Here is an 8,939-nt window from a genome sequence, read left to right on the forward strand (position 1 = left end):
AGGGCTAAATGTCTCTAAAACCAAACTGAATCCATCAACAGTTTGGGCTTTTTTAATGAGGCTGAGATCTTCCATTTCCGAACCAGAATCTGTCCTGGGCCCATTTCATCTTCCCTCTTCTGTTTTATTGCCCTGCTTCCCGCCCTTTCCCTGCCTGCAAGCTCAGGATGGCTGTCATCTACTCTGCATTTCAGATTTTGTCACCATCTCACATCCTAAAATTAAGCTCTCTCCATTGACACTCCATCTTAATCCTTGCTCGATCAACTTTCCCTGGTATTCTTCTAGCTATGGAGGACAAAGCTTAACTCTGAGAGGAGAAGAACAGAATAGTACAACTGACAATAGAGTAACTTTAATGGAGGCTGATATACATAGGCTAAACAGAGTAAAGGACAAGCTATACTCTTTCTGTTCTTAAAAATAATAATTACAGTTAAATCTCCATTATCTGGGGAAAGCGATCTCTGGGATAATTGAAGGTTAATGGAGATGAGCTATTGCTTCTTTTGGATCCGCTATGCCACTTCAGACTTGTCTTTGTGATGATGGTCCAGGTTTCCAGGAGGCTTGTTAGCATGTATATTAATATATAGTCTACGTGGTCCCCCTAGCAATCTACTCCTGAGCCAGAGCTAAGAGGCTTGTGCAGATGTAGAAGTGTGTTGCAGCTACTGCCAATAAATTACACTAACTCTATGCGCAGCCACTTATATCTTGCCTTGAGTGAAGAAGAAGCCTTTTCTATGCTGGATAAACATCACAAGGATAATGGAGAGATGACCAAATGCTTTTGCAAATGCTTGCAATTCTCTGAGAGTAATACAGCAGTAGGGTCACTATCGGTATCTTAATTGATCATTACTCATAAAAAAATGTGTGTGGAAACCGCTGTTGTACTAAGAGAACAGCACCAGCACTCAGTACCAAAAACACTGGCCTTAAAATTAAAACAGTAAGACAGTACTGGTCACACGAGGGATGCGGATGCTTAGCAGGTGGGATGTACGGTGGCGCGGGAGGCCTCGGGGGACGGGGCCGCGGTGGCTGGGGCTGTGTATCCCAGTCTGGATACCAGTCGGAATAATCTAAAAAACAGTGAAGAAACAGCTGTTAAGACCCATCAAACTTAGTCATTGCCATGGTTTAACCCCAGCCGGCAACTAAGCGCTTACAGGAAAGCAATTAAGAACAATTTGATACGTACTTATCAGCTTCTCACGTTCTGTATTTTCTGCAGAGAGATCAGAAAAGGAAATAAATGTGAGTATCATTCAGTGGTGATTCTTAAGCAAGGTAAAGAGGTAAGCCATTGCTGCTGCCTGGCTGATTGCACTGACGATGCCAGTCAGTGCCTAAAACATCCTGCAAGGGTGAAGCAGGCCAACAAGAGCAGGTTCCCAACTGGTGTGGGGCTCATATTTTTTATTGAATTGAACGAGAAGCAGAGAAGAAGCAGCTGTATTAGGAAGAGTTTATGTCAGGGGAGGAGGGAATAGCAAATAAAATCAAAGCATGGAATTCGTTTAAAATTGATACACAAACCAAATTTAAGTAATTACAGACAGACAAATATAACTACTAAATTTATCACAGAAGTACAACTTTACTAAGAGCTTTGATGCATTTGCAGGATTGCCTACGTGCATCCTACTGGAATTGCTGATTTGGCCTATAGGAGAATATGGTAAAACAGGTTGTAGGATCTAGCACTTAATTTTTAAAAGCTTTCTTCCTCTTCTCCCTCCCCCTAGTCTTTGAGATGTTTCTAGTTTTCCTGTGATGCGTCAGTCTGAGACTTCAAGATGAGTCAGCCAGGATATCACAGAAGGAAATAAGAATACCAAATGCTCAATTATTTCTACAGCTGAAGCTATTTAGAGCCTAGATAGTAGAGACCATTCCCACCAAACCTCTGTATAAAATTCATATTTGATTTAAGACATTGTTGCATGTCCTTTAATCTCTGTTTATTTAAAACACTGTTTCTGACTAATTTGGGACTAGGTGTAATGACATAAAGGTCCACAGCTGCAAACTGCTGCGGAAAAACACGTTCTCACTGCTGTATTTCAGAAAATTGCAGAAGTTAGAAATAAGTGTGCTTTTCAGTTTCTGGAAAATGTGATAGGACATACTAAACAAGCAAGAAAGCAGAAGTTAAATATACTATTTCTGCTAGGAAAGAAGAACGAGACGGGGAATATTTGTTGGGGATCATGTTTTATATTTGACTTCCTGATCAGATAAAAGGCAGAAAGTAGTGTAACTGATACTTCTCTTCATCAGAAACTCTGGCTTCTACCTCTGAGAGCCTTCAACAGCGAAGTATTTTAATTAATTCCTTCTTATACTATTCTTACCAGGGTTTGGTACTGTTGCTGTGTGGTGGGCTACAGACCCACTATGTACTTCGTGCAAATTGACTCACTGTTATATTTCCACTGATAATTATGCCACTTTTACGTCTATGCAGTTTTCTTAGTTGATCAGTTTGGTCTTACCACAGAGGTTGTCTACACACTTCTCATTACTGCATCCGCTACATGGTCGTCCTGCTTTATATGGTTTTCTTGGGTAATTCCCCCTGCAAAGCAAAAGAACAGTATTTTGTTAGCTCAGTCATTTGAAAAGCAATTTAAATACACGTTTTAGTCAGACTGTTAGAATAATTTAACATGCAAAGCTATTGGGGGGGGGAAATCCCTTTATCCAAAAACCGATCATCGCAATTGTTTGGAATTCCTTTTAGATCAGATTAAAGCTCTCACTGGCATGGCAAGCAGCTACCTGGTGACTCTCACCATGTGAAATTAATGAGACTTCTTGGGCAATATTGTATCATTCAGTGTAAGCATACAAGAATCTGCCTCTAGTCCCTCATTACCCATCTGTATTTTTTAAAAATCTGTAAAAGGTAAGTCCAGAAATTGCAAGGTACGAGATAAACTAGAAGACTGTCTTCCTTTTATTTCTTCAATTAAAATGTCTTGTTTGAAGTTTGGGTGGGGCCATAGAAAGATGTAATCTTTCTCAAGCGGAAAGCTTGCATCTTCCTGACTTTTCCGGCAGAGACTGAAGTCAAAACAGATTTTATTCCACCATCTTGGTTAAGGTGAGTGCTCTCAGCTATGATCTGCTCGCCTGCTTTTTTAGAAAGAGATTTTCTGCAGCTCCGACTATGTCCAGCAACTTCTGCTCTCAGTGGCCAGAGAAGTTTCCCTCAGACCGGTGACATGTGGACATAGCTTCTTCTGAAATTTGTTACAACTGCTCCCATCATTGTTGGCATCTGATACCAGGTCAGTTATAGGATATTTAAAAAATAAAAAACCTAAACCCCAAATGCCATAATTTACTTACGCTGGCCCATAGTCACAAACAAAATGTGCAGCTCTGAAGAGTCCTGGAAAATTTTCAACTGTATTGCAGAAGTGAACTGCGCAGCCGACTTTGTAACTCTCTGCCCAAACGACCTGCAGGGCAAAGGGAAATACGTAACGTGCCAGTTCAAAAGCTGCAAAAGCAACAGCATTAAGGGAGGAAGGAGAAGGGAAGAATCTTGTGGAAGCTTAAAACAGCTGACACAGGAGCAACACTGACAACCCAAAGGGCAGCTGAGACAAACGACTGATTGATAGATGGTTTTGCATTTATTATCCGGCTCCTCTGGAAACATAAAGTTGTCAGGGGGATAATCCCTTTCCGCCATTACTGAAAATAGGACTCGGACATCCCTGGGGCTCAGAATATTTACTTCCGATCTCATGCAGCGATAAACTGGAGGGTAAAACCCCCTGCTGTAATTCCTGTTGCAAAGTGGTCTCTTCAAAGCGTGTGCTTGGATTTTCTGTGAAACCATTATGTTATAAACCGATGGGCATGTAAGACTCACCTGGGTGTAGTGACCACACATGTCAGTACAGCTATGGGTGTTGAAATCATAGCTCCTGACTTCATTAAACCAGTCGCTGAGAGCTGCATCCACAGAGAAGATGGTGGCTGTGCCAGTCCAGATGTTTTCTCCCACAGGAGTAAAGGTGGGGTGCACCTTCCCTGGCATTTTAAGGTAGCTATTGTGCTTAAACTTGCACTTCTTTGCCCACGCTTTGGCAGTTTTAGCTAAAGCAGTGTCCCAGGACTGTAGAAAAGGAAGAAAACAGAATATAACCTGCACTGCAATGACTTGAATTCAAACATTTTTAAACGGAAACTTGTAAGGATTCTTTTCCCTTTTCCTGCTTCCCATCCGTGCATTCTGTTTCTTTCTCTGACTTGACATTTCTACTACCATAGCAAATTTTTTTTCTTCTTTCTCCCTTAGATATTGCAGGACACCTAGTATCTATCCACTGTCCTGTGGTATCTGACTTGTTAAAATGTTTAGAGCTGGATTGCAGTCTTTAACCCGCTAGGCCTGAGAGGAAGTAGCTGGGTGGAACCCCCAGCCTTAGAGGCGCTTGAGGGACTTTATGCCTAGGAGCTGTTGGCTGTCCAGGGATTTACACTTTGCAATTATCACTAGACCAGATATAAATTCTGTTCTGCTGGCCAGGATGGAAAGAAGAGTCACAGCTGCTCCCTTCCCCAGCCCCTTCTGCCTCTTTGCTCTTCTCCCCCCTCAGTGCGTGGCCAAAGGAAATAAAAGGCTCATCTCTGCTGGGCTGAGGAGGAACATTCCCATCCTGAGAGGCACAAATGATAATTTGAGAAAGCGATCTGCGAGACTTGCAGAAAGATTTTATGCCACTGAATGACCAGGCAATAAAATGGCAGGTAAAATTCAGCAGAAAGAAATGTAAGGGATGTGTTTTTAAAAAAACCAAACAATTTTGACTTTGTGTTCATAATGACAGGTTTGGAGCTGGCTATTACCAACTTGTAAATCAATGTTTAGAAGTAGTCTGAAAAGCAAATAACATGTTAGAAATTCCTGGAGAAGGAATGGAGAATAAAACCAGGTATATAATTACACAGGTAGAAGTCCTGTTAAATTCTGTGTGCAGCACCCCACCTTAAGAAGGGGACACTACAACTGGAAAGGGCAGAGAGAACATGGAGGAGGACAATCATCCTCAGGTATGGAGGGTTTTCATAAAGCAACAGAGAGTGTTCTGCAGCTGTGGTCAGAGACAGCTGGAAATCTTGGGTGAAGTAGGTAAATAAGCAACGATTACTTGCTCCTTCCAATACAAAGACCAGAGACTATCAAATGAAGCTAGGAATTAACAGGTCCAAATCAAACGCAAGGAGATATCTTCACACAACTTGCAGTTAAGCTGTGCTGTGCTTTGCTACATGATGCTAGGGACGATAAAAACCTGCATGAGCTCAAGGCTGAAAAAAAAACATACAAGAAAATCCATCAAGAGCTTTTAAATACAATGCAACACATTTGATTGAAGAGGTTATATATATTTGTCCTGCTGTTATTCCAGGCTTGCTGGATCTTTGGTCTGAGCAGGTAAGTTTGCGTTTGTGCACTAGCATTTTAAATTAAACATTGTTTTTCAAAATGGCAAGAAACTAAGATAATGAGTAGTCTGAATTTTACCCCTTTACTATGAACTTCCTTTCATAGACATGATTCATATTGTACATGCGGTTATGCATTTAACTTCCTTCCCAGCGATGCAGCACTGCTGGAGGGCTCAGAGTAATGACATGAACTGACTGGGGTTACCTCCCTCAGCTATGTATCTACCTTTTTCCTTATGTATTCCACCGAACAAGCTGAGACTTATCCATGGATGTTCTGATATCCATTGTATTTATAGGAAGCTCTGCTTTCCAGCCCAGATATTAGTATCCCTACTCTTCAAACCTTGCTACAGCAAATGAAGATCAGATCTAAATGGATGTCCTGGCAAATCCCTTTCTTCAGCACATGTTCTAGATTGGAAGAAACAAGGGGAGACGGTAGATTTTCAACAAATCCTGTTGTGCAGATTGCTTATTCAGGAGCTTTTTAATACCAAACAGCTTCCCTGTATGAAATCTGGACTAGCATAAAACAGATTACTATCTCTTTTAGAAAGAGGTAAATGAAATGCTGAGAACTGAACACTCTTTTTTGCAATACAGCCCTTTGCTCTGGAAGCTTAGACTAGCAATCCGTCCCTAAACAAAGAATTCCCTTCAAATTATTAAAACTGAACAATACTGTGAAAATTAATGTCTTCTCTATTTTCTACGAAGAATTAACATACATAGTACAGGAATCACTGACAGAAAGGGAAAGAAAAGCACAAAGCAAATGAAGAGTAAGGTGGGCTAAATCAGCAGCACAATCTATATTAATTTTCAAACAGATCACAAACGCCTCCTTACCATGCGAAACATATTGCTGGCTGGTGGATTCACTTTGGATCGAAATGTGTTGTGAGCTCTCACACAGTCTTCAATGAACTTTGCATCTTCTATGTCAGGCAAGGGGTATTGTGGATAAGCATCAGAGCAAGCGAAGAGATCCAGTAAGAACAACGTAGCAAAGACAAATGTGATTTTCATAATCCTTCAATGCTTTCAGTACTATTTTTTTAAAGTTTTTAAACGAAAAATCTCTTAGGTGGAGATAATACTGGCAAGCAGTTCTTCAGAGGTTGTCCTCTGGGTGTGGAAGCACTTGAAATTGTCAAAGTAACAGGAAGTGAAATTGCTTCATAAGGTACAGCTCTATCTGACATCATAGCTGGCTGTCAAAGGGTAAACCGTGAAACAGGCATCTGCCATGCATATTAGCAAGGAGCAACACTCCGATACACTTCTGTCTTTTCTTTGAGTGTGCTCTATTGTGGTTGACTGCCAAACCATTCTGTGATTGTAGGTCTTATCTGAAGAGATGCTGCAGAACAGCTTTCCCAAAACGTGCGTCAACCATAAAAATCATAGCTTTGACAAAATACAAATCTGCTGTTCAGCTGATTTTCCCTGCAGTATAGCTTAGTCATACCAGCTCAGTTACAATTATTTTGCAGGACCTTGCTTCCATTTCAGAATTACTCAAGGAATAAACAGAATTAGGAAAACTGCACCTCAGCAGGAGGGAAAAAAAAAGTTCCTGAACAGCAGCTTCCTGCAAAACAGACCTTCTGACCTTGTTTGGTGTGTAACAAAAGTGTGATTTGGAAATCCCAAGCTTGAGTATATGTTGATTCTGTCCTTCATTAGCCATTTGCCATTACCTGATAGCCTGAAATCACTGGAGGACCTTCCTGTGCTCCCGGTTAGCACTCCTGGTGTAACATTCCAAGTCTGATTACTTCTTGGGGCAGTAGGATGAGCTGTGTTGGCATATGTATTGTCTCACCAACTGTTCTACAAGCTGGTTGAATTTTTTTTCAAACCTTAACCAAATTGTATAAACATGCAAGAGCATAAGAACAACCATATGTTTTAAGAGCTAAGGTCTTGTAACTCAGATTTAGGTAGGTTTACAGAGAAAATATATTGTAGATTGTAAACAACGTTCATGAGTGTGATTCCCTGCTCAGTTTTGCAGGTCAGGCCTTATCCTGATGAACACTTGTGGAAATTGTCATTCTGGCGTTGCCTTGTCTGTTTGCATGATGGCTTTTCCCTCTTACGTAACACCCTTGATTTGGTTCAGAGAGTCTTGTAACAATCCGTACACCTAATTCAGATAGGCTGAAGGAGCTGCAGCCCTCCAGCACCATCACAGCTATACCTATCTAGGCTATTAACAGGAGGCATATAATTAAATATTTCTCTGTGTGCATGTGTGTATGGATGTCCACGCATTACTAACTCCCCACGCCCTCCTCTTAGCCCTGCCACGATTTGTTGACCAATTTCATGAAGATAGGGGCAGTTATAGGAGGCAAAAAAGTTGGGGGGGGGCTTTGGTGTTTTGGATCTTTTGGGGAAGAAACAAAAAGGGGGCCTCCAGTTATTCTTGTTGGACAGGCTTAACACAGCCCTTACCAAGAAACAGCCCTCAGAGGCACAAGAGACCTGGACAGAGAAAGAACTGAACAAGTATTATCTTTTCTTCCCCTTTTCTTTTATAATAGTTTCCTGTGCTTTGAAACTCTCCTAGTAAGATCACCAATATTTTCTCTAATAAATTTTTTGTTTAAAAAAGACGGGGCCGAAGTGTTAGTGGGAGGAGACTGGCCACTTTCCCTTTCTCTGTGGGCACAGCAAGCTGGGTCCAAGACGCTTTTGGTCCTGTCATGTCCTTGATGAAAAGATGCATGAGCCACTACCAACCATCTCAAACTCTCACCTCCCTTGGCAAGCAAAGGGAAGTAGGAGGTGAGGCGCCCACCCTGACACAACCCCAGTCCCAGGCGGTAGTCGCACTTGCAGCCCAGCCTTTGGCTTTTAGCCTTAATCGCTTGACCTGTTCCTCTATCAGTGGTTGGCTGTGGCTCCATATGCCTCCAGAACATGTATGCGATGGTCATGACCTCACCCACACTTACTAGATCCACCTGCGGACTCTGCCTCCGGGTGTACCACTAAGAGTGCCAAGGTCCCTTGTCTAGCAGACATAGTTTCTGTTCTCTTCCGCTGTCATGCTCTATCCCAGAAACTGTGTGTGGACATTGGCAAAGGTGATAGGGTCCTCAGTTGTGGTGGGACATTTTAAAATGTCTGGGAGGATGGTCACTTGCTGGCATTGGTGACTGCTGGTCAGCCTGGGATGATGAAGGGGATCTTGGGAGAGAGGTTTCTTCCTGGGGGTGCCATTACCTTCTGTCCTACCAGAGGACAGAGATTGGTCTCTCCTGTCAGCTGCTTGCTTCTGGGCTACAAAGACCCTCCAATCCACCATATGCACTCCTGAAGCCCATAAGGTACCATCCAGGTGCCACTGACAGTATGGTGGTGTGTGGAGCACCAGGTAATGGAGAGATCTTTAGATCAAATTATGACAGTTTAGATCATTATGGTGAATGGCCCTCTCCCCTGCT

The 8,939-nt window shown here is 42.1% G+C and overlaps 1 protein-coding gene across 1 annotated transcript; it reads right to left on the reverse strand.

Annotated features, from left to right (window-relative positions):
• Nucleotides 1-861: 861 nt before the first annotated feature.
• On the reverse strand, nucleotides 862-6,598 carry LOC104080015 (glioma pathogenesis-related protein 1-like). Its single transcript, XM_009582263.1, has 6 exons — nucleotides 6,331-6,598; nucleotides 3,896-4,141; nucleotides 3,364-3,476; nucleotides 2,505-2,587; nucleotides 1,208-1,234; nucleotides 862-1,088 (listed from the first exon to the last, which is right to left on the reverse strand). The coding sequence occupies exons 1-6, from the start codon at nucleotides 6,508-6,510 to the stop codon at nucleotides 862-864; spliced, it is 876 nt and encodes a 291-aa protein (XP_009580558.1). The 5' UTR covers nucleotides 6,511-6,598.
• Between the last annotated feature and the right edge of the window lie 2,341 nt (nucleotides 6,599-8,939).

This window comes from Fulmarus glacialis, unplaced genomic scaffold, assembly GCF_000690835.1.
Source record: "Fulmarus glacialis isolate BGI_N327 unplaced genomic scaffold, ASM69083v1 scaffold1477, whole genome shotgun sequence".
Classification (NCBI taxonomy): Eukaryota; Metazoa; Chordata; class Aves; order Procellariiformes; family Procellariidae; genus Fulmarus; species Fulmarus glacialis.